Here is a 26,851-nt window from a genome sequence, read left to right on the forward strand (position 1 = left end):
GTATCGGAAGTATTCTGAGACGGCATTTGATATTTCTCCATTAAAACCTTTCTTGTCAATATTCCCTTATGATCGCATAGGTCAGCTATATGTAGGAGTCCTTTGTTGGTCCACCAATCAAATGTTGAAAGTAGTATGTAGGGCCATAGGACCCATATAGAGGAATTAGGACCTTCTTCTGGTGATCCCTCTAGTGCAGTGATTCTCAATCAGGGTTCAATGGAACCCTAGGGTCCCTCCAGGGGTTGCTAGGGGTTCCTTTAGCATTGGGCAATTTTTGCCTCTCAGATGAGTTCCCACTCACACTATTGATCTTTTTAGCTATCTGTAAGGAGGGAATTCGTCCCAATGACCACAAGTGTAAGGACCATTCTTCCCACTGACCATCACACTAATGTATCAGTTGTAGATTTAAAATTTTTAGAAGGGGTTCCCCAACACCAGAGAAGTATTTCAAGGGTTCCTCTGTGTTGAAAAGGTTGAGAAAGGCAGCTCTGGTGATATAAAGATCTATATAGAGGAATAAGGACCTCCTTCCTCCTGCTGGTGATCCCTCTAGTGATATAAAGATCTATATAGAGGAATCGGGACTTCCTTCCTCCTGCTAGTGACCCCTCTAGCGATATAAAGATCTGTATAATGGAATGAGGACACTTTTCCTCCTGCTGGTGATCCCCCTAGTGATTACTATGATCTCTATTGACTAATAAGGACCTCCTGCTGGGGATTCCTCTACTGATACAAAGATTTATAGTCAGAAATCAGGACCTGCAAGGAACCTCCACCATGTCTCAAGCCCCATACACAGATTTTCTGCTGATTTTTTTTTTCCTTCAGATTTACCAAAACCATGTAGTGCAAGGGCCTGCCTGATTGCATACAAATTGAAACTCCTAAGCCCTTGTACACACGGTCGGACATTCCGACAACCAAATCCGTCGGATTTTGTTCGTCTGATTTTGTCTGTCGGATTTTGTCTGAAACTGTTGCATACACACGGTCGGACTAAGTCGTCGGAAGATCCGATCGTTCAGAACGTGGTGACGTTATTTCGTTACGTCGGGACTACGTTCAGGCTAGTAGCCAATAGCTTTGGTCTAGGAATTTGATCTGAGCATGCGTTGCACTTTGTCCGATCGGAATTCCCTACACATGATCGGACAAGGTCCGATCGGATCATGTTGTTGGAAAATTTTACCGACAAGTTGGAAAACTTGGTCGTCGGATACTCCGATGGAAACAGTCCGATGAAGACCACGCACAGTTGGATTATCCGACAAAACGGTCCGATCGGACACATTCCGTCGGAATCTCCGACCGTGTGTACAAGGGCTAAGGTTTGACCTCATATTATATGGTTTTGGTAAATCTCAAGGAAAAAATCAGCAGAAAATCTGATAGTGTGTATGGGGCTTCACTGTTGCCTGCAGACACTGATCCTTTACTATTTACTTACTATTCTCCAGGCTTTGGCCAAACAAACTGCTTTCTGTTACAGACAAAAATTTGACTTTTGAGTTCAGAACACCTGCTGCCATTTTTCTGTGCACCAGTTCTCGTGTTTTCATGCATAGACGAGTCACAAGGCCTTCTTTCCACATAAAGGTATGGGTTTTTTTTATCAGCAAGTCTTCCATGAAGATAATTTCTGACCAGACTTCTCTAGACTGTAGTTGGGTTAGCAGGGTCCCACAATTTTTTGCCAAGTCTGAGCTGATGGCGCCACTGGACATCTTCTGATTGTAAAGGGAAGCTTTACATTTGCTTTCATTTCACTTCTTTGGACAATCTCTGTGTTTTTGGTCCTCGGCGTTGACTGTTTCTTAATGGTTCTACAGAACAAGCTTGAACGGCAAATCTGGAAACACCTGTTTTCCTTAAAGTTTCTGCCTGTGAGAGACCTTGATGATTTGGGTTAATATATGGGTGTGGGGAGGTACAGCGTGGTGTGGCGGCATTAAACACTCTGAGACCAGATGCAGTCACAAAGCTGAATTGTGGTTAAAGTTCAAACAACTACCCAGCGAGAAGGTAACCCGACCGGGTGCACTCACAAGATGTTGCCGAAGACAGTCTAGCAGCAGGTCTCGAATGCTTCGACAGCGTCTGTCTTTGCTGCTAATACTGTCCCTGTCAGACGGATAACCTGTCCCTACACTGCCCACATGCAAAATGAAAGCCAAGCCCAGAAGTCAGGACCCTAAATAAGCTCTGCCTGACCCTAGTTGATTTGATAAAGGACCATGCCCGTAATGCATTGTCATGACTACAGCCTGCTGACAGCTTTCCATCTGCTCTACCACCTCATCTGCGTTCCATCTGAAGCATCGTTGTGGTGAGTCGCTCCAACATCGCTCTGTGTTCGTGACATCACATCCAGCATGCCCCCCGACCACACCAGCTGCACCATCCGGCGGTTTGGAGTCCTCTGTCCAGTCCATCGGGGGCCTCTCCACATCACTGACCCTTATGGGTTCAACCAGTGGTCTACCATCCCTTCCACTGGGTGGATGCCCAATGCGACATCTGGCTCCTACACACCTTTTAGTCACCCCTAGCACCGGCCTTGATATGCCTGCCGAGGTTTTGGTGAGTTCATAATCAATCATGATGTTTAACATTGATTGTCTGTCAGACATATTTTAACCCTGCAAAGAGTATCGCCTCAATAGACAAACATTGAAAGAGGTACCATCATCCCTAAATAACATGTGGAAGCAAAAAACTCAAAAAAGGGGTACTACTCCAGAAGGTACCCTTAGAGCATAGAGGACAATGATTGTCCTCATTGTCCTCTATGCTCTAAGGGTACCTTCTGGAGTAGTACCCTTTTTTTGAGTTTTTTGCTTCCACATATTTTAAACCTTTCCATTATTGGAATCAATTGACTTTGATTTTACAATTAATCTTTTTATCAAAAACCGTGGGCATAGACATTTTTATGACTTTTCTGATGTATGCCTCAAGTAGTTTGTAGCCATAAACCCCCCTCAGTGCTGGATTAAGAGGAATATTTTGTTGTTTGTTCTTCTGCCTAACCTAAGATGGCCTCCAGAGTCATACAGATGGCAGCATCCATCCATATAGCTCCCCCAGTGACCCATGAAACCATAGAGGAACCATATTCCTCTTGACTTCCCCTCCAACTGCAATGGGCTGAACGGACCCCTGTTCCGTTTGCACCCGAACTTCTGAACACCGCAAAAGTTCAGACCCGAATAACGAATCTCATTAAAGTAAATGGGACCCGAACGTCAAAAATCAAGTGCCCATTTTAGAGGTTTGCATGCAAGTAATTGGCCATGCAATGGTTATAGGGGTCCGGGTCCTGCACTGGGGGACATGTTTCAATAAACAAAAAAGTTTGTGAAAAACATAATTTTTAAATGAGCAGTGTTTTTTTTTGATTTTTAAAGTGAAAGCCTAAAAATTAAAAAAAAAATCCTTCCAAAATAGTGCCGGGGGGGGGGGGGGGGGGGCCTCCCCTTAGCCTATCTGTAAAGTGGCAGATCTGTACCATGTCTAGAATCTGCTACAGCAATAATTGCATTTATAAAGCCAAAAAAAATTATACATTTTCCCTGCAAGCTGCCTTTATTTTGCTCAGCAACAGCTGGGGAGTCAGTGTGTATGATTGGGCCACAATGTAGTGCGCTGGGAACAAGATTTGAGATTTTTTGGATACATTCTGGTGCCACTTTGACTTTGGATAGAAGTAATTGATGCGTAAAAATTGGTCTTTGGGTGTCGGGGGCGCCTTCTCACCGTAATATGCACCTATCAAACAGGTGCGAAAAATTACTCTTTGTGTTGGGGGCTCCTTCCCACCATAACCCTATAGAGGCACTCTTAATGAAGGCAAAAAAAATTGCATTGATATGCATATGGTTGGTGTTTTTGCCATGTTTGATGTGCCGAAGACACAGTTTGCAGATAGCAACAGTGCGATCTGCTGCAGATGTGCTGAAAAAGGCCCAGACAGTTGAACTTTGGGGAGTGGGCCAGGAGAGGACAGCTGCAGAATGTGATGGAATAGGGTGGCTGCTCTCTACTCTTTCTTGATGTCGGCCTCCTTGGGGTTGTGCCGCCTCACCTTCAGTTTCCTCCTCTGCTCTATCTGGCACCCAAGTCGCATCAGTGACCTCATCACCATCATCATCATCATCATCATTATCATCTACATCTCCTCCATCTTCATCATTACCACTGGAGAAAACTTGGCAATACACTGTGGCTTGGGGGACATGAATGCCAATTTGTCTACCGGTGTTCTAACCTCTCTCTCGGCTCATGTTCCTGTTCTCCTAAACCTCAGAACCAATATCTGAATACAGTAATGGCTGGGCATCATCAAGGTGCAAGTGGCTGATGCTGTGGTCAAATAACTCAGCTGACTCCTCAATGGCTGATGTTGGGGCTATGGCAGGAATAGATGTGGACAAGTAGGCAGGTTTATCCACTCTGGCAACTGCAGGGGACTGCACACTTGTCTCTGCTTGTGTGACAGAGGAGGAGGAGGAGGATGAGGAAGGTTTAGTAAGCCAGTCCACCACCTCCTCTGCATGCTGTGGCTGGATAGCACGGGCAAACTCACTAAACAGAGGAAATTATGCTCTGCCTGAGGACTGACCACCATGTCCACCTTTGCCTGTGGAAACATTTGTTGCTGCCCCCCCCCCTTACAGGGCCAAGGGAACATCTGCCTCTCCTTGTTGTCCTCCTAGACATTATTGGGAGGGAGAGAGGGGTTGGTGCTTATAAGCAAATTTAAAGAAGAAGTTGAAATCTGTACGTAGATGCACTTTAATCAATAAAAAGAGGTGTTTGGTGCACTTTAATTTGAGTACTCACACTACACAGACACACTCCATGGATACACTATAATATACTGCAATATAATGCGCCAAACATACAGTGACGCACAGAACTATATGGTGGTAAACTGGCAGTAACGCACAAAACTATATGGCGTTAAACTGTCAGTAACGCACAAAATGATATGGCATTAAACTGGCAGTAACACACACAGAACTATATGGCGTTAAACTGGCAGTAATGACCAAAACTATATGGTGTTAAACTGGCAGTAACACACACAAAATTATATGGCGTTAAACTGGGAGTAACACACAGAACTATATGGGGTTAAACTGGCAGTAACGCACACAAAACTATATGGCGTTAAACTGGCAGTAACGCACACAGAACTATATGGCGTTGAAATGGCAGTAACACACAAAACGATATGGCGTTAAACTGGCAGTAACGCACAAAACTATACTGGCAGTAACGCACACAGAACTATATGGCGTTAAACTGGCAGTAACAAACAAAACTATATGGCGTTAAACTGGCAGTAACACACACAGGACTATATGGCGTTAAACTGGCAGCAACGCACACAAAACTATATAGCATTAAACTGGCAGTAACGCACAGAGAAGTAAATGGCGTTAAACTGGCAGTAGCACAATCAAATAGACAGTGTTCAACCGTCACTACACTGACGCTATCTGAACTGTCCCTCCTCTAGGCTATACACTAATGTAAATGATTACTGACACAGTCTCACTACACTACACTGAAACTATCTGAGCTGTCCCTACTGTACACTAATGTATGTATGAATGACACGGTCTCACTACGCTACACTGAAACTATCTGAACTGTCCCTACTCTAGCTGCACACTGTGCAAAGCTGAATGATGGTCCTCCTCACTACACTCACACTATCCCTAGACTGACACTAAACTAATATTCTACACTGACAATTGAAGCAAAATAGCACAGTATAACACACTAACTAACTGATAGCACTGAGCAGAGCCCTGTTCTATCTCTCTCTCTACGTCGAAATCACACTGAAAATGGCTGCCATTGAAAGAATACTTTTCTACTGTGGGGGCAGGAATGAGCCATGATTGGATAAAGTCATAATGACAATGTCCAGTCATGACTCTGACAGTGCTCTTTGCCCTGATTGGCTGAAGCTTTCACTGCTTCAGCCAATCATGGCTTGCAATGCACTGTTCAGCTCCACAATGCATTGTGGTCGGTTCGGGGGGGCCAAACAAACAGTCAAATGACCTGTTTGTTCGGCTGTTCGTCAAACGTCCGAACAGCGAAAGTTCGGCCCGAACTTGTGCTCGGGCCAAGCCATTCACCCATCCCTACTCCTGATTTGCTTTGCACTGTATTGGCCCCCATCAGGTAACAACTGCCTACAAGACAAGTACATCTTCCCTTGTTAAGTGATAGGACACAGCTGCCTGTAATCACTTGCACTATCCCCGTGGTTTATTACAGAAGTGTGAAAGTTTGTACCCGGGCCACCTAGACATTTAGCAGACCCCAGCTTCTTCCTAGCCTTGTGGGTGATCCAGCTTTGCTACCCTCCCAATATGGGTTGAAACCATTGAAAACGGCTATGAAGAAGTTGTCTGCCTCTGTTTGAACATTTGCCAAATTAAGCCACAAAGATAATCACATACCGGGGGAAAAAAGATTCCATGGATTCTAAAAGTGTTCTATCTTTGGTTGTATAACATTAATCTGAAAAATGAAACTTTAGTCTTGCAGACAGTATTGCAATGGCTCCCCTTGTCTGAGGTTATGGGCAAGAATTAACCTTGGATAAGCAGAAGTAGCTGTCAGCAGTTAGTCAATCCTGATAAACACAGTTTCCTTTATTTTCCCTGCAAATAAAAACCCTCAATAGTTGTCGTGTTATGTAGTGCACTATAGCAATGAGGACCACATTGGTTTATTATTACTACCCTTTGGCTGTCGTACACCTGTAGACATTAATGTTGCTGTGGAGGCCCGTTGTAGGCAGATAGTGGTTGCTCCTGTGTCAGTGGGAAGTTGAGGGTTAACTGTAGTTCCTGGGTTTTTCTAGGCGGGCTTTTGCTGAGTCCGACCCTCCGGTCCTGTGTGATATAAAAGGGATGAAGATCCAGACCAGGGGGGGGGGGGGGTGGCGCAGAGTGAAATAAAGGGGAGAAAAAGAAGAGGTTCGGCTTAGGCCTGCCAGAGCCGCCTGAGCCTTGGTGGCCAGTAACATGCTGTAGTCGAAATTAAATGCCAGACATGGACTTTTACAGGTATGCTGGGGCAGCCACAAGACTGTAGTTAGGGACTAGGGATGTTAGGGAATGTTGGCACTTTATCTTGGATTGTTGATTGTCTCTGTCATCATGTTCATTTATTCTTCAAGTTAGGGCGGCTTTTGCTGAGTCCGACCCTCTGGTCCTGTGTGATATAAAAGGGATGAAGATCCAGACCAGGGGGGGGTGGCGCAGAGTGAAGGAAAGGGGAGAAAAAGAAGAGGTTTGGCTTAGGCCTGCCAGAGTCGCCTGAGCCTTGTGGCCAGTAACATGCTGTAGTCGAAATCAAATGCCAGACATGGACTTTTACAGGTATGCTGGGGCAGCCACAAGCCTGTAGTTAGGGACTAGGGATGTTAGGGAATGTTGGCACTTTATCTTGGATTGTTGATTGTCTCTGTCATCATGTTCATTTATTCTTCAAGTTAGGGCGGCTTTTGCTGAGTCCGACCCTCCGGTCCTGTGTGATATAAAAGGGATGAAGATCCAGACCAGGGGGGAGGGGGCGGGGGTGGCGCAGAGTGAAGGAAAGGGGAGAAAAAGAAGAGGTTCGGCTTAGGCCTGCCAGAGTCGCCTGAGCCTTGTTGCCAGTAACATGCTGTAGTCGAAATCAAATGCCACACATGGACTTTTACAGGTATGCTGGGGCAGCCACAAGCCTGTAGTTAGGGACTAGGGATGTTAGGGAATGTTGGTACTTTATCTTGGATTGTTGATTGTCTCTGTCATCATGTTCATTTATTCTTCAAGTTAGGGCGGCACAGTGGTGTAGTGGTTAGCACTGTCACCTAGCAGTAAAAAGGGTCGCTGGTTCAAATCCCAACCACAACACTACCTGCCTGGAGTTTGCATGTTCTCCCTGTGCCTGCGTGGGTTTCCTCCAGGTACTCCGGTTTCCTCCCACACTCCAAAGACATGCAGGTAGGTTAATTGGCTTCTGTCCAAAATTGGCCTTAGTATATGAATGGGGACCTTAGATTGTGGGCTCCTTGAGGGTAGGGACCAATGTGAGTGTGCAATGTACAGGGATAGGGGTAGACACTCACACAGGTTGAACTGGATGGACTGGTTTCTTTATTCAACCTTACTAACTATGAAACTATGAAGTAAGATATGTAAAACTTTGCCTTGGCCTGGTCTGAAGTGAATGGTCTGAAGGGGTGAAATGCAAGTAACTGGCACATGTAGCCTACAGATTGGGGTCACTAGACATATTGTGATATGAAAACATCAGTACCAGAGTTAATGCAGTCTGAAGATACAATGGTTACCAAAGGTTTCTCTAGTAGCCTGTCATAAGTGTATAGGTGGCAGGTGAGATAGCCTCTTGCAGTGAGGGAGTTGTTGTCGAGACTCGTGATTAGTTCTGTGTGTGTTACTGCAAGTTTAATGCCATATCGTTTTGTGCGTTATTGACAGCTGTGATTTGCCTCCGATATCAATGGGTGCAGTTCAGCACCATAGAGGTCCTTATCCTGTGCACAGATAGAGAAGAGTAAGAGTTAAGTGAAGTGCATGCATGGCGGGACCCCATACCAATACTGGGAGTGAGTTAAAGGTGATACAGTGAACAGGTGGAGAAAGCATTAGCCCTGCGTATCTCTCCTAAATATACACGTAATCGAGGTGATGCTTAGAGTATCAAGAGAGTTTACTAGAGTTCATGTTTGATCATCTGTCAAGGTCGAGCATGGCTCGAGTAATGGTACCCCATGTATATGGCAGAGACCCTGTATAAAGTGCCTAGCATAGCTCAGAAGAACCCACCCCGGGGTATGCCTCTCATGTGACCCTTGTTTGGCACCCAACGAGGAGGGAAACATGGAGGACATGATGATCACCACACGACACCTACCCTGTTGTCTTTTCTAGTCATTAGGAGATCAACCTTGACCCACCAACCAAACCACTGCAAGCTGAATAAATGGTCATCAGGGAACAAAAAGCACTGTGCAAAAAAGTTTGGTGTGCCTGTCCAGCTCCAACAGGCCAAGGATCATCTGTCCCCAGTGTTAGATATTGGTGGGTTCAACCCAAGGTTAAATGTCACCTCCAGGACACCAATGTCCTGTAGGCAGAGAACCCCTGCCTTCTACTTTCTAGAAAATGTATTTTCCTTTTCAGTAACCATACTGACAAGCAGGGGCGGACTGACAACTCATCACATGTGAAGCTACTGGATATTCATTTGTAGTTTCTTTAGTGCAGAGCACAAGTACACATCTTTTAGTTAAGCAATCTCTCCTCTCTCCTTGGGAGCACCAGGATTTGGGACCTCTTCCATACACACACTCTTCCATAAGTCCACGACATTAAGCTTCCATCACCAAGTCACGGGACCTGCAGCTGATGGTCAGGGGGAACAAGGTGCTTTCATTAGTATACCAGTCTCTTCCCTTCTATACTCTTTGCCCAGCTGAGCGCGCTCCCGGATGACACACTCATTCCCGGGCTTCACCACTACTCCATCAGAGGACTCTGTCCAGGACTTATGCACCCGGCTATATGGTGACTACAGAAATTCCTCCCATGATCTGTACCAAGTTTCCTGGGACTTTAGCCCTGAAAGGGGCCTTTTAGATTAGCTCTGTGTAGGACTACATGTTAGCACCTCTGAGGTGTCCTGTTTGCATAGCCTGACCCCTCCCACACTGGCATATATATGGGCACTAACTCCACCCTTTACTTCACTAGAGGAGGGGTTTCTCTAAAAGGGGAGCCACACCTGCCCATCTTCTTCATGGATAGGGCAGCCACCCACCCGTTGTCGAGTTAAACCCTCCACCATATTGTGTCACACTCCCGGCCAGAGGCACCCCCTATAGGACCTGCAGAAGAAGGTTGGGCGAGACAGGGTGATTTCAGCAATTCCTCCCTTGATCTGTAACAAATTTCTTGGGACCTCAGCCCTGCTCAGGTCTCTGAAGACTAGCTCTGTGTAGGACAACATTTTAGCAGCTCTGAGGTGTCCTGTTCCCATACCCTGGACAATCCAGGGGCCCCCTCACTTACTGGCATTTATATGGACACGAACTCCAACTATTACTTCAATAGATGAGGGATTTCTCTAAAAGGGGGGCCAACACCTGATTAACATTTTCTCTTACCATATTCCATTGGCAACAGATCCATCTAGTGGCAGGCAAACTAACTGCTCCTGCCAACATGCTTGTAGCTGCTGGTGGGTTTACCATGCTTGTGGCTGTGTATGCCCTCCTTTTTGTAATTTTCCATCATTGTGGTCCCTCTTGGAGCTTCAGTTGTCATGGTGGATCAGCTGAGAGCCAGCAATGTGTGTTATTGGTCTATCATAGACAAACAGATAGCCCCTGCCCCCACCTATAACTGGCCTTCACAGCAAGGAGCACATGGAAAGGCACAGGGAAAGGCAACACATGAAAGACAAAACCAGAAAACATTCCCCCAGCTCAACTCACCAAGCAGTCTGCTTACCAACCCAATTAACCTGTCCAACAGTATGCGTTACAAACAGGGGTTTAGTTAGCATACATTTGCAAACGCATGCGTAAGCCGCAAGGCCCCTTCACGGCACACTGTATTACTTGCAGTCCTAACCAGTGTTGGCCATTTTACTTTAAAAAAGTAATTAGTTAAGTTACAAATTACTTCTCCCAAAAAGTAATTGCGTTAGTAACTTGGTTACTACATTGGAAAAGTAATTAGTTACTCAGCAAAGTAACTGACTTTTTTTTTTATATTCTATAGACGGGACTAGCGAAGGAAGTGAATGTCCATCGGCAAGATTGACACCTTGCGAGCCCCATTGCCTGGTATGGATTTAAAGGGGAACCCCTATACCAAAAAAACTGTGGGAAAGGGGGTGGGGACGAGTGAGCGCCCCCCCCTGAACCGTACCAAGCCGCGTGCTCTCAACATGGGGGGGTGCTTTGGGGAAGGGGGCACCCCAAAGCACCTTGTCCCCATGTTGATGAGGACAAGGGCCTCTTCCCGACAACCCTGGCCGTTGGTTGTCGGGGTCTGCGGGCAGGGGGCTTATCAGAATCCAGGAGCCCCCTTTAATAAGGGGGCCCCCAGGTTCCGACCCCCTACCCTTTGTGAATGAGTATGGGGTATGATGTACCCGTACCCATTCACCTGGGGAAAAAAGTGTTAATAAAAAAAACACAACACAGGTTTTTAAAGTACTTTATTAGACAGCTCCGGGAGTCTTCTTCCGACTTCGGGGGTCTTCTCGCCCGGCTCCTCCGCTATCTTCTGCTCTTTTACCGCTAGTTCTTTTACTAGCGGAGGAGCCTGGCTTTCTCCTTTGTCGCCTTCCGGGGGTCTTCTTCCGACTTCGGGGGTCTTGTCCCACTCTTCGCTTCTTCTGCTGGGCCTCCGCTATCTTCTTGCAGCTCTTTTACTAGCATTGGCCCGGTCTTGTCGCTTGTTGCTGTCGCCTTCTTCTTCTTCCACGACACTCTCTCCAGCCGTAATGACAGGGATGCGTTGTGCGGCGACTAAATATAGGCAGAAGGGGTGGGGGTCACCGGGTGATGTCACATGGTGACCACACCCCTTATGATGTCACAGTCCCGGGGATGGTGACCCCGCCCCTTATGCCTTTATAAGTCACCGCACAACACGTCCCTGCCATTATGGCCGGAGAGAGCGTTGTGTCAACATCGGAAGGAAGAAGAAGAAGAATGCGGCGGCGACAGCAACAGCAAAAGCGACAGCGTCAAGACCGGGCCAACACTGGTAAAAGAGCTGTAAGAAGATAGCGGAGGCCCGGCAGAAGAAGCGAAGAGCGGGACAATACCCTGAAGTCGGAAGAAGACCCTCAGACGGCGGCGGCGGCGACGAAGAAGAAAGCCGGGATCCTCAGCTAGTAAGAGAGCCAGTGGTAAAAGAGCAGAAGATAGTGGAGGAGCCTGGTGAGAAGACCCCCAGAGTCGGATGAAGACCCCCGGAGCTGTCTAATAAAGTACTTTAAAAACCTGTGTTGTGTTTTTTTTTTTTTATTAACACTTTTTTCCCCAGGTGAATGGGTAGGGGTACATCGTACCCCATACTCATTCACATAGGGTAGAGGGCCGTAATCTGGGGGCCCCCTTATTAAAGGGGGCTCCCGGATTCTGATAAGCCCCCCGCCCGCAGACCCCGACAACAAACGGCCAGTGTTGTCGGGAAGAGGCCCTTGTCCTCATCAACATGGGGACAAGGTGCTTTGGGGTGGGGGGGCCGCAGGGCCCCCCTTCCCCAAAGCAACCCCCCCCATGTTGAGGGCACGCGGCTCAGGAGGTGGGGGGCGCTCGCTCGTCCCCACCCCCTTTCCTGACCGACTGGGCTGCATGCTCGGATAAGGGTCTGCTATGGACTTTGGGGGGACCCCCACGCCGTTTTTTCGGCGTAGGGGTTCCCCTTTAAATCCATACCAGGCAATGGTGCTCACGAGGTGTCAATCTCACCGATGGAGGTGGCGACTTTCACTTCCTTCGCTAGTCCCGTCTACCTGGAGTCACATTCAAAATTAAGCTGGTCAGCTGACTTCATTTTTCAGTGTCCGCCCCGCCTCCCTACATTCTCTCTCTCTCTCTCTGGATAGGCAGGGCGGGATGGGGCGGTCCAGACAGGATGTAATTGCGGTAACGTCGACCAAGTAATGGGAACGGCGTTACCATGAGGGGAAGAGTAGTCAGATTACTCTTTACCCTCTAAAGTAACTGCGTTAAGTAACTCCGTTTATTTCAACTGAGTTACTTACATTGCTGATCCTAACCCTTCTAAATTTATGAGAGTCTCCATAGTGGGAGCACATGCATTCTATTAGATAAGGGGCAGGGGGGCCTGGAGGTAGCCCAATCCTCCATAAAGGATGGGTCCATCATAGACATCAGACTCCGAGCTTTTCTTGATTCTGGGTTGATCTTTTCAGATTTGTACCATGCCAGCGCTGGGCACCATTACAGCCATTTCTGGAAATTGGCAAGATTTTTTAGATCTTTTCTTCTTTTCAATTACAGTTCTGTCACTATTTTCACATGCAGTTTCTGCAGTCTCTTGTTTTTCTCAAAGGAAAAATGGCTTAAAAATGTGTGTGATAACTTGTCTACGTTCATTATGCATGAAACGTGATCTACAGTATTGACTGTTGCTATATTCAGCAAAAACCTAATATGCCATAGCTGTCATTATGATGTCACTCAACTGTCTTCATTTTGTGTTTTTATTACAGAGTGCTTCGGTGACAATCAAGCTGTCAGACCAACATCGGCTACTATGCAGATTACAACAACTCCGCAGTGTGTCAATTGTCCAAAAAAGACTACTACACACCAAACAACAACATATTCCACACTACTTACAAGCCACACTACAACTGCCCCAACAACGGCCCATACCAATCATACAACTGAACCACCCACAACAGCCCATACCAATCATACAACTGAACCACCCACAACGGCCCATACCAATCATACAACTGAACCACCCACAACGGCCCATACCAATCATACAACTGAATCGCCCACTACGGCACATACCAATCATACAACTACAGCAGATCCAACCACACATACTAACTATACAACTACCCCACACACATCAGCACACACCAATCACACCACTGCTCCACACACATCGGCACACACCAATCACACCACTGCTCCACACACATCGGCACACACCAATCACACCACTGCTCCACCCACATCGGCACACACCAATCATACAACTGCTCCACACACATCGGCACACACCAATCATACAACTCAAGCATCTACAACTTCACCTAGCAACCACACTACACCCCATACTAACCAAACTACTCCCTCTCATACCACACCTTCCCCTCTACCGCCTCCCACAGAGTATTTTGTGAATAGTACGTCCGAAGTTTGTCTAAGGATAAAGGCTGTCTTTGTGTTGACATTAAACACTACGTTTCCAAATGTAAGTTACTGGTCATAGCTGAGTAATTTAGCAGAAATCCTGGGCACAATCTAGAAGGTGATCTCGTAGAGTACAATATTTGGGGAAAAGTATTACTAAGAACTAAGGAAAATTTTGGGGGGTGCTCATTCCATATGATTGCACAATGAGCAAAGAATATTGTCAGGCAGCAGGGAAATCAAACTGTGGGGTGCAAAACCAGAGGGGTCACCAACGGAAGGGAAGGAAGTCCTGATTCCTCTATATAGATCTTTATACCACTAGAGGGGTCACCATCTGGAGGAAGGAGGTCCCGATTCCTCTATATAGATCTTTATATCACTAGAGGAGTGACCATCTGGAGGAATGAGGCCCTGATTCCTGTATATAGATCTTTATATCACTAGAGGGGTCACCAGCAGGAGGAAGAAGGCCCTGATTACTCTATATAGATCTTTATATCACTAAAGGGATCACCAGCAGGAGGAAGGAGGTCCTGATTACTCTATATAGAGCTTTGTGTCACTAGAGGGGTCGCCATCTGGAGGAAGGAGGCCCAAATTCCTCTATATATATCTTTATATCACTAGAGGGGTCACAAGCAGGAGGTCCCAATTCCTCTATATAGATCTTTATATCACTAGAGGGGTCACCAGCAGGAGGAAGGAGGTCCTGATTCCTCTATATAGATCTTTATATCACTAGAGGGGTCACAAGCAGGAGGAAGGAGGTCCTGATTCCGGAAGGAGGTCCCAATTCCTCTATATAGATCTTTATATCACTAGAGGGGTCAACGGCAGGAGGAAGAAAGTCCCAATTCCTCTATATAGATCTTTACATCACTAGAGGAGTCACCATCAGAAGGAAGGAGGACCCGATTCCTCTATATAGATCTTTACATCACTAGAGGGGGTCACCTTTAGGAGGAAGGAGGTCCCGATTCCTCTATATAGATCTTTATATCACTAGAGGGGTCACCAGCAGGGGGAAGGAGGTCCAGATTCCTCTATATAGATCTTTATATCACTAGAGGGATCACCGGCAGGAGGAAGAAGGTCCCAATTCCTATATATAGATCTTTATATCACTAGAGGGGTCAACGGCAGGAAGAAGAAAGTCCCGATTCCTCTATATAGATCTTTACATTACTAGAGGGGGTCACCATCAGGAGGAAGGAGGTCCCGATTCCTCTATATAGATCTTTATATCACTAGAGGGGTCACAAGCAGGAGGAAGGAGGTCCTGATTCCAGAAGGAGGTCCCAATTCCTCTATATAGATCTTGATATCACTAGAGGGATCACCGGCAGGAGGAAGAAGGTCCCAATTCCTATATATAGATCTTTATATCACTAGAGGGGTCAACGGCAGGAGGAAGAAAGTCCCAATTCCTCTATATAGATCTTTACATCACTAGAGGAGTCACCATCAGAAGGATCACAAGGGGTCACAAGCAGGAGGAAGGAGGTCCTGATTCCAGAAGGAGGTCCCAATTCCTCTATATAGATCTTGATATCACTAGAGGGATCACCAGTAAGAAGAAGGAGGTCCTGATTCCTCTATACAGATCTTCATATCACTAGAGGGGTCACCAGCAGGAGGAAGAAGCTGGAGACCAAAATGGCTCCTCCATCAACACTGCCTTTGACAAGCAATTTTTCTCTCCTGAAACCCATTAAAGCCGGCCATAGACAGTTCAAGTCTCGGCCGGTTCTGCAGGCTGTTGAGAATGGACAATGGGTCAAAAGGGACAAAGGTCAAGGGACAAAATGGCTTGATTCCCCTATCAATGTGTTGATAGGGGAATGGAGCCATTTTGCTCCATCTCTGGATGGCTTTAGGGAAGAAACATATTAGGAGAGACTGGAGGAGCCCAAAGTATTTAAACTCAAAAATAAAAATGTATTATACTGCATTCTACCATTCCTTAGGTGCGTTGATTTCCTTGTTTTGAGTTTTTGTATTTTCATCAGGCAATGTCCCTGGTTTTAACCCAGGCCGCAAGTGAAACATGTCTTCCTTTGTTCATCTCCATGGCATGTGGGCTAATGGGGTTAGTAGTAGTTTGCACAGTAGTCATTTTTTTTCTTCCAGGTCATCTTACAGGAAGCGACAAGGGCATTGTATTTCTAGTGAGATCAACAGGCCGGTATTTTCTATACCAATATTGTTCATAGTTTGAATAAGAACTATGGTAGCCAGTGACTGTAAAGATGGGTAAGCTGCAATATATAACACATTTTTGGGTTCGGTTACACTTTAACCACTTAAGGTCCGCCCTATAGCAGTTTTACTGCTAGAGGGAGGCACCTCTGCACCGGATCAAGTATATATTCGTGATAAGGCTCTTCCGGGTAGTGGGCGCGCATGCGTGCCGGCTCGCTCTTGCTGTGATTTTACACAGCAGGTGCCCAACAGTGCGTATCACAGACTTGATGTCCGCAGGCACCCACCGATCATCCAGGGGAGAGGCAGAGCGGCGATCTGACAGGAGGGAAGGCATGGGTCCTGTGTCTCCGCAAAAGCAGGAACTAGGATCTATGTCTTCCCCTAGTAATAGCCCCTCCCACAGTTTAGTAAAACACTGGCTAGGCACACAGTTAACCCTTTGATTGCCCCTGATGTTAACCCCTTCCCAGCCACTGTCATTAGTACAGTGACAGTGCATATTTTTAGCACTGATCACTGTATTTGTGTCACTGGTCCCCCCAAAAGTGTCAAAAGTGTCAGAATGTCTGCTGCAATATCGCAATCTCCCCCTACCCCTGAGGAAGAGAAAAGGAACACATAGTGAAAAGTCTCAAAACGCGTTGGGTACATATATCTGCCGCAGTGTTGTACAGCGTAGCGGAATTAATGTGACATGCATCAGTTATATGAACAAACAATATGTACAATGTGTTGCTCCAGTTTCCTGTAAACATGTATATTTAGGATTGTATTGTCTACTTTAATTTGTAAGTGCCCATATATATTTTACTATTATTATTAGAATTATATTTTTTACTATATGCCTTATATTTCATTGGCCACTCACCCTGCTTGAAAGTCCCCCTTATAGAGGAGATAACTTGTATTTCAATTTTCAATATCGCAATCTAGTCGCTGATCACCGCCGTTACTAGTATAAAATAAATAAATTAATAAAAATATCCCATAGTTTAGTATAACTTTTGCGGAAACCAATCGATATACGCTTATTGGGATTTTTTACTAAAAAATATTACATTTATGAAGATTTTTTTTTGTAGATCTGTTTTACAGCAGGAAGTTAAAAATATTGTTTTTTTTTGTTTATTTTTTTCAAAATTGCCTGTCTTTTTTTTTTGTTTATAGCGCAAAAAATTTAAAAAAACGCAGAGGTGATTATTTTACAGAAAGTGTAGTTGATGCTTGGAATAGACTTCCAGCAGAGGCAGTGAGTCAGTTAACAGTAATGCCCTGTACACACGGTCGGATTTTCCGCCCGGAAAATGTGCGATCGCATTGTGTTGTCGGAAAATCCGACTGTGTGTGGGTTCCATCTGACTTTTTCCGTCGGATTTTCCGACGCACAAAGTTTGAGAGCTGGATATAAAATTTTCCCACAACAAAATTCAATCACATAAATTCCGATCGTGTGTAGACAGTTCCAATGGACAAAGTGCCAAGCATGCTCAGAATAAATAAATGAAGAGATCTTTATAGTCCCATAGTACGTGTTCTATGTCACCGCGTTCAGAACGATCGGATTTTCCGACAAATTTGCGCGACCGTGTATATGCAACACAGGTTTCAGCCAAAATCCGTCGTAAAAAATCCGTCAGATTTTGTGGTCGGAATGTCCGACCGTGTGTACAAGGCTTTAGTGAAGGTAAAGTGTATCTGAACCTTGAAATCAAAGTTGAGGACTCGAGTGTCCTCCAGCAGTGATCTGTATTTGGAACCAAAGGCATATCATACTTCGGCATTGGCCTCTTTTTAAGCCCATCGCATTCTCTGTAATGTTCCTAAGAGTTGAAAAAGCCAGAAAATACAGCACCGTTGATCCTTGCAGTCCTCCTCTGAAGGAACCCCTTCCTGTTTGTACTGTAACTGACCATGCTAGGCAGAGGATTAGATCCGTCTGACCTATGGGATGCCATTGCGATGCTCAATATGTCTGTAGTTCCGAATTCAGATTGCTACTGGAAGATATTTCACCGGCCTCTATGGAGTGAAAGATTTTTTGGGACCTGTGACATTGGCGGTAGCCCCCCAAGTGTCTTTTCTTCCGACTCCCACCGTCAGAGCTGGGGGAAGAAAAGGGACGTGAGCAGTCACATGACCACCAACAGAAGGCAAGAAAAAACAGATTTCTAGGACCAGTTGATCTTTTTCTGCTATCATCTGCTATGAGAGTCAGTGGATCAAATATAATCCTTGAAAGCCAAAGATGATTGATTTAGCTTGTCCTGTCAAGACCTTTGATTACCAGATCAATGACTATATGACATCCTATGGTCCCATCCAGGACTGTCAACAAAGGGCAGCACCATATACTGTATTTTAAAACAGCCTGATATTATAATTGGTTGAAAAAATTATGCTTCCCAAGCTCTTATCATCCCATGCCACGTACACACGATCGGAATTCTCGTCGGAAAAATCTCTGATGGTTTTCCCGACAGAATTCCGACGGAATTCGGCTCAAGCTGTCTTGCCTACACGTGATCACATCAAATTCCGATCGTTTATAACGCGGTAATGTACAACACGTATGACGTGACTAGAAAAAGGAAGTTCAATATCCAGTAGCCAATAGCTTCTGTCTCATAGTTGAATCTGAGCATGCGTGATTTTTGACATGTCGGAATTGCATACACACGATCGGAATTACCGATAGAAAGTTCTTCCGTCGAGAAAATTGAGAACATGCTATCAATTTTTGGCTGTCGGAAATTCGGACAGCTAAATTCCGATGGAGCATACACATGGTCATAGTTACAGAGGCGTAGATAAGGGGGGAGTCAAGGGGGACCAACCACCCCCCCCCCCCCCCCCTCCGAGCATCCATCAACTTTGCAGAAGCTAGGCTAGTGTAGACTTTCAGCTGTGAGAGTCCTTCAGAGGGGATGTCAAGAGGGAGGGACTTTTGTGAGAGTTTAAGCTTGACATTTACTGAGGAGGTAAGGGGGGCGGCAGCGGCCCCATGGCCCACTGCCTCATCAGTATGTTATGTCACCTGGGTACCCAAGGCTGAACACCCACCCACAGGGAAAAAAAATGATCTACGCCCATGCATAGTTATAGTTATCATACTTATCATAGTCATAGCTGTAGGAAGGGTCCTACCAAATACTAAAACATTCCATAAATAGACATCACAATTTTGCTGAATGTATGTGCCAGTCTTGAGTTTCAGGATAGATACATAAGTCAGTTAGGTTAACTTGCACTGATCCCTGTGTTTCTTCTCTTCTTCAGTACACCATCCCATCACCTCCGACCACAAAGGCCAATGGGAGTTGTAGTCCTGACACAGCAGAACTGATATTGACCTTTCCAAAAGGAAGTCTTTCCCTGACATTCAAAAAGGTATGGAGGATGAAGATTGGATGGTGAGACTTTTAAATGCTTTTAACCCTTGGAGTATTGCAATAAAGATACATAAATACGAGAGTACCCATTGAACTGAGTCTATTGGGTGGTGAGTTATAACAGGTGTAACACCCTTTACCTTAGGTAGGTGCTAGAGTAAGATTTTCCTTTGTCATGCAGGTAAATTGAAGCAGGCCTAGCCAAAAACTAGGCCTGTTTGTTTTGATCTGTGGGCTGGGAGTGGCCTAGAGTAGGCTGGTGACTCACAGCTAGCTTCACCTTTTCGGTTACCTTCCTTCTGCTTCTAGAAGCCTCTAGAAGGAAGCTGGGGGAGAAGAGTGGAGCTGTCTAGGGTGTTCTAAGGAGCTCTGACCAATCCCCAACCTGGATTGGCAGGGGGGAGGCCTTCTTAAATACCTAGAGTCAGCCCAGCTGGGGAGGTGTTGTTTGGGTGGAAGAACTGGAAATGAAGTATTAGTTTATCTGGGCCTTTGAGGAAGCTCCCCAGTCTGAGGGAGGTGACCTTGAGCCAGGGTCTAGGAGCTGAACAGGAACCCACACACAACTTAAGGAGGTCCTGAACAGGAGCAGGAGAGGACAGTGGGAAAGACTGCGGGGCAAGTCTACAGGAGGGATCCACCAGGTGTTGGTGAGTGACACACATCCAGGGACACTGGGGAGGCATGTCGGAGCAGATTGGGAGGATGCAATCTGAGATGGATGTAGAGCCATTAAGGTTTCATGGGCAGTAAAAGTAGGCAGTGGCGGCCAGGAGAACTGTTGGAGTCTAAAGAGGACTGACTGGGAGCAGAAGTCCACCAACGAGGGCATCTAGCATCAGAACTTTAATTTGCTACACAATAGTGGCCCTTGGTCCCTGCCTGTAATAAGGCACTTCTGCTAAGGTCTGGCTGAAACCAATGCCAGGCCTAACCATGTTCTAGCTGTGCCTGAAGAACTGTGCTGGAGGGAGAAGGAGAGATAGTCTGCAGTAAGTGCTGTGCAGAAGGAGAATACCTGAATTGTCCCATACCATGCAAGAATCTTTTTTTTCCTGGGCATCCTATGAATTCCTTAACCCCATCCAAGTTCTAATCCCTCAAAAAAACAAAAAATAGAAAAAAAACCCAAAGCTGATGGACTTGTTCATTGTCTTGGAATATGTGGAAGTGAATGCCAGGTTGAAAGGTGGGCCACATCACTCAGCAGGGGGTACCGCTACATTGGTATATGGGAGATGGTGGTGAGGAGTCACAGGCTATCCAGCAGGTAGCCTGTTGTAGCTATCACGGAAAGCATTTTCTAATAAGAGAGCGGCTATCAGAAAGGATAAGATAGACAGTTTGGTGTTTTGTAAAAATTATATTTATGGAATATTTTTCACTCTTTTTTTGAAGGACAAGAAGAAAAGTTCGTTTTATTTGGAGGTCATCAATGTTACCGTTCATGAAGGTAATACACCAAAAACAACTTCAAACTTCTAGAATACAATAGCAACAAAATCAAACCTTGGTTAGCGCTGTATGCAAATGTGTTATTTTAAAGGTCACACCTTCCAAAACTGACATTTTAATGAATGGGAAATGCTGGAAAGTTGGCCTCTTTTCATGGTTTCTTCTATTTTTGGGGGGACTTTGTTGGTGAGATCTCTGTGCTGAGCCCCTGACTCTGCTAGGGCTATTATGAGGAGCTCTCACCATCCTTTCTAGTTTTTTATATATATTTTTTTTATTTGACATTACCTACAATAGAAGAGGAGAAGCTAGAACACACAACATAGCACAAGGAACACCCAGAACTCCCAGAAGGACAGAAGAGGAGTTGAGAAATATGGGAGGGAGATCTTGCCACTAGAGGGTCTAAGCCCTTGTACACACGGTCGGAGATTCCGACAACCAAATCCGTTGGAGTAATTCCGACGGATTAATTCCAGAAGAGGTCCGGAAGTGATGTTGCATACACACAGTCGGACTAAGTTGTCAGAAAATCCGATTGTACATAACGTGATGATGGTATTTAGTTACAACGGGACTACGTTCAGGCTAGTAGCCAATAGCTTTGGTCTAGGAATTTGATCTGAGCATGCCTGGCACTTTGTCCGTCGGAGTAGGCTACACATGATCAGAGTATGTCCGATCGGAGCATTTTGTCGGAAAATTTTACCGGCAAGTTGGAAAAGTTGGTCCGTTGGATATTCCGACGGAAACAGTCCGATGCAGACCACACACAGTCGGAATATCTGACAAAACGGTCCGATAGGACACATTCCGTCGGAATCTCTGACCGCGTGTACAAGGGCCAAGACATATAAGAAGCCAGATGATAACTTTTCCCACCAGGCTCCGTCTGTATCATTTTTGGGTGAACTGACCATTTAAGCTCAGCACTGTATACTTCTGTACTTGTTCTAGTTATACTCAGTATTGTATATTCTCTTAACACCTGGAGTAATTTTCACAGTTGTTGACTTGTATAGCTTCCCCTAGCTAATTCCAATAATTGCTGCACAACTACAGATTTTACCCTTGTGCAGCACTGGTTCATTGCGTACCCATCCTAACCCTTGCTCGCCATTATATCCTTGGGGTTGATTTACTAAAGCTAGAGAGTGAAAAATCTGGTGCAGCTTTTTGTCAAAACTTAACTGAACAAGCTGAAGTTAGAAGCTAATTGGCTTCCATGTACAGCTGCACCAGATTGTGCAGCCTAGAGTTTTAGTAAATCAACCCCCTTGTGTCCTAGTAGTTTCTGCTCTACACTGTATAGTTGTGGCCCATTATCACCTATGACCATCTTTGTATGCTGGACCTGGTTACAACCAGTACTCACTCAAGACCAATGTTTCTCAACTCCAGTCCTCAAGGCGCCCAAACAGGTCATGTTTTCAGGAGTTCCCTCAGATGAAACGGCTGTGGTAATTGCTAAGGAAGCTAAACTGATCAAATCACCTGTGCAAAATAATGGTGATCCTAAAAACATGACCTGTTGGGGTGCCTTGAGGACTGGAGTTGAGAACAACCATATTTACAGACTGTCCTGGACCACCTCCTGTCCCTGGGAGCAGTGGTTCTGGTCTCCAGTGTTTCTGGAGGACTGGAGTTGAGAACAACCATATTTACAGACTGTCCTGGACCACCTCCTGTCCCAGGGAGCAGTGGTTCTGGTCTTCAGTGTTCACTCTAGACCAGTCTTCCTCAACTCCAGTCCTCAAGGTGCCCCAACAGGTCATGTTTTTAGGATTTCCCTCAGATGAAACGGCTGTGGTAATTGCTAAGGCAGCGAAACTGATTAAATCACCTGTGCAAAATAATGGAAATCCTGAAAAACATGATTAGTTGGGGCGCCTTGAGGACTGGAGTTGAGAACAACCATATTTACAGACTGTCCTGGACCACCTCCTGTCCCAGGGAGCAGTGGTTCTGGTCTCCAGTCTTTCTGGAGGACTGGAGTTGAGAAACACTGCTCTAGATAAAGCAAACCCCTTAGCCCAACAATATTGTATCCAGTCTTTCTCTAGTTTTACTAGTCCTTGTGTTTGGCTTCTAGTGTAATGACCCTTCTTTTCAATGCAGGCTGGATTACGACTCGTTTCCTTGTTGCCCTACTTGTGTTTTATTATTAATAATATTATATAGGATTTATATATAAGAGGAGTCAGTAAAATTACCACAAACATCGAGACATGAGGGTTAGGAGGGCCCTGACAATGAGAGCTAACAATCTAAAAGCGACAGATTAGTTATACAGGAAGGTGTTAACTGTTTGGAGTTAAGTTGATGGAGAAGGTAAAACTTCAGTTGCTAGGTAGAGGTGGGATAGGTTTCTCTGAGCTTTCAGGGATTGTCCAAAGGTGGACAGAGTGGGAGATAGCCGGACAGATTGGAGTAGGGCGTTCCAGAGGAGGGAAAAGGTTCTGGAGAAGTCCTGGAGGCAAGCATGGGAGAAAGTGAAGAAGGACATAGGGAGCAGGGGGTCCTGTGAGGAGCAAAGAAAATTTGAGTGATATTCTGAGATAAGGTTAGTGATGTAGCTTGGGACAGGGTTATTGATGCCTTTGTATGTTGTTAGTGGTTTGAATTTTATTTGTTGGGTGATTGGAAGCCAGTGGAGGGACTGGCAAAGAGGCGTAATGGACAATGAGCGGTTGGTAAGGTGGGTGAGTCTGGTAGTGGCATTCATGAGAGACTGAAGGGGACATGCCTGTGTAGAGATATTCCAATGTAGAAGGAGTTGCAATAGACAAAAAGGGCCTGAATTAGTTGCTTGGTGGTATCATTGGCTAAGAAGGGGCATTTATTTTTTTGGAAATGTTAGAGGTCAAAGTGGCAAGATGTTGACAATGATTGGATGTGGGGTCGGAAGGAGAGGTCAGAGTCTAGGATTACACCTAGCATTATGGGAGGGACTGATAGTTGTGTTATTGATCTTGATGGAAAGGTCTAGTGGGTTGTGATATGGGTGATGGCCACTGTACTTTCTTTATATCAGTCTAGGCAGGTATACAGTAGTACTGTTCACTTTGTATACTAGTTTTTATCCATGTCCAACCTCGGTTCCTTGGATACCAGCCCCCAACATCATTTGCCTTACTGACCTCTGCAGTCATACTTAGACATACGCTCTCTTTTTTTTTCCTTCACAGGGAGGACCTCTAAAGGAGCGAATGTATCTCTAAATGGGATGGTTACCCCACTTGGGCATTCTTTTACCTGTAAAGAGGTGGACTTGGAGGTTTCTTCCAGTGTGAAACTTGCATTAAAGGATGTCAAGGCTCAGGCCTTTGAACTGAAAGGTGGAAATTTCGGACCAGGTAAGTTTTGCTGGGAAGATAATATTGATAAGTGTGTTATCTGCATGTTTAGCTAATGACCAAACCCTCCAGAGGAAACTTGTTCTAAGAGAACAACATGGTCTACAACTTCTGACCTCTCCTCTTAAAAAATACTGTTTGCCTGGCTGGCCCTTGTACTACACAGTAGGTTGATCTAATATTGAACTGTCAGATTGTAATGTGTGTGGTGAGCTTTAAGTGCTGTCTGAGGACACAGAGTGGATTTTCTCTTAGGCACTGTCCCAGTACACTGAGTAGATTTTCCCTTAGGCACTGTCCCAGTACACTGAGTAGATTTTCTCTTTGGTGCTGTCCCAGTACATTGAGTGGATTTTCTTAGGCACTGTCCCAGTACAATGAATAGATTCTCTCTTATGCTCTGTCCCAGTACAATGAGTAGATTCTCTCTTAGGCACTGTCCCAGTACATTGGTAGATTCTCTCTTAGGTGCTGTCCCAGTACACTGAGTAGATTTTCTCTTAGGCACTGTCCCAGTACAATGAGTAGATTCTCTTAGGCACTGTCCCAGTACAATGAGTAGATTTTCTTAGGCACTGTCCCAGTACACTGAGTAGATTTTCTCTTAGGCACTGTCCCAGTACAATGAGTAGATTCTCTTAGGCACTGTCCCAGTACAATGAGTAGATTCTCTTAGGCACTGTCCCAGTACAATGAGTAGATTTTCTTAGGCACTGTCCCAGTACACTGAGTAGATTTTCTTAGGCACTGTCCCAGTACACTGAGTAAATTTTCTCTTAGGCACTGTCCCAGTACACTGAGTAGATTTTCTTAGGCACTGTCCCAGTACACTGAGTAGATTTTCTTAGACACTGTCCCAGTACACTGAGTAGATGTTCTTAGGCACTGTCCCAGTACACTGAGTAGATTTTCTTAGGCACTGTCCCAGTACACTGAGTAGATTTTCTTAGGCACTGTCCCAGTACACTGAGTAGATTTTCTTAGATACTGTCCCAGTACACTGAGTAGATGTTCTTAGGCACTGTCCCAGTACACTGAGTAGATTTTCTTAGGCACTGTCCCAGTACACTGAGTATATTTTCCCTTAGGCACTGTCCCAGTACACTGAGTAGATTTTCTTGGACACTGTCCCAGTACACTGAGTAGATTTTCTTAGGCACTGTCCCAGTACACTGAGTAGATTTTCTGTTATGCGCTGTCCCAGTACATTGAGTAGATTTTCTCTTATGTGCTGTCCCAGTACACTGAGTAGATTCTCTCTTAGGCACCATCCCAGTACATTGAGTAGATTTTCTCTTATGTGCTGTCCCAGTACACTGAGTAGATTCTCTCTTAGGCACCGTCCCAGTACACTGAGTAGATTCTCTCTTAGGCACCGTCCCAGTACACTGAGTAGATTCTCTCTTAGGTGCTGCCCCAGTACACTGAGTAGATTTTCTTAGGCACTGTCCTATTGCACTCATTCGATTTTCTAGTGCTTTGAGTAGGACATTTTAGTGTATGGCCAGCTTTAAAGTGAAATAGTGGCAGTGGAAATTTGCTTTCCCAAATTCCAGGGTTGCTGTGACCAGACCTCACTGTCCTCCAAAGAATGACTGTTATTCTTAAAGAGACTTTGTCACCATCAAAAAACAAAAAAATGGGTAAAGACATAGGAAAATCAAGCATATTGAATGCTTACTAAATTTTTTCCTTTCCATGTAAGATGTTTTATTCATTTGCAATATGCCTTGGTAGAAAATGTGACTACTCCAGGAAGAGTCAATTCTCAAGCACATCCCCCACCCTCCTTGCATGTCATAGCCCTCTCCATTTCTGCAAGTGTCTAATTCAGTGATTCTCAATTTAAAGTTCCTCCAAAAGTTGCTAGGGGTTCCTTCAGCATTGGGCAATTTCTGCATCTCAGAAGAAGTTCCCACTGACACCACTGACCTTTTTAGCTCTCTGTAAGGAGGTAATTCTTCCCAATGACCACAAGTGTAAGGACCATTCTTCCCACTGACCATCACACTAATGTATCATAAGTTGTAGATTTCTCATTTTTAGCAGGGGTTCTCCGAGACCAGAGAACTATTTCAAGGGTTCCTCTGTGGTGTTGAGAAAGGCTGGTCTAATTACTGTCTATCTTAGCCCAGTTCCTCTGCCCCCCCCCCCCCCCCCCTCACTTCCCTACATAACCTTTTATGCAGCTGCTAAGGGAGAAGCAAAGAGGGAACTAGAGTGTCACTCGAGTAACCGCCCTGAGTCTGCCGGGGCTGCTGATATCACATCCAAGATGGCGGCACCCAGCAGGGTCTCAGGGCTTATGGATGTCCATACAAAGGCGGATTTACAGGTAAATCACATGAATATGTTAAATGCACATAGAATATTATGGAAAGATTTTGATGAATTATCTGGTGATGGGGTCTCTTTAAGGTGTATGAAGACTGCCAAATTCTGTCCTGTAAATTTACTCTTTTATGTTGGGCCATCTGTTT

General features: G+C 45.3%; 1 protein-coding gene across 1 annotated transcript in view; it reads left to right on the forward strand.

Annotated features, from left to right (window-relative positions):
• Nucleotides 1-26,851, forward strand: part of LOC143961669 (uncharacterized) — a 38,891-nt gene that overhangs the window by 7,921 nt on the left and 4,119 nt on the right. Inside the window, exons 2-5 of the mRNA XM_077470991.1 lie at nucleotides 13,306-14,024; nucleotides 19,448-19,558; nucleotides 20,959-21,013; nucleotides 24,204-24,371. Of these exons, the coding sequence (XP_077327117.1) occupies nucleotides 13,306-14,024; nucleotides 19,448-19,558; nucleotides 20,959-21,013; nucleotides 24,204-24,371 (1,053 nt within the window). The remainder of the gene's footprint in view (nucleotides 1-13,305; nucleotides 14,025-19,447; nucleotides 19,559-20,958; nucleotides 21,014-24,203; nucleotides 24,372-26,851) is intronic.

The sequence above is a fragment of the Lithobates pipiens genome, unplaced genomic scaffold (assembly GCF_037356315.1).
Source record: "Lithobates pipiens isolate NorthernLeopardFrog02 unplaced genomic scaffold, aLitPip1_a1.2 Scaffold_8, whole genome shotgun sequence".
Lineage (NCBI taxonomy): Eukaryota > Metazoa > Chordata > Amphibia > Anura > Ranidae > Lithobates > Lithobates pipiens.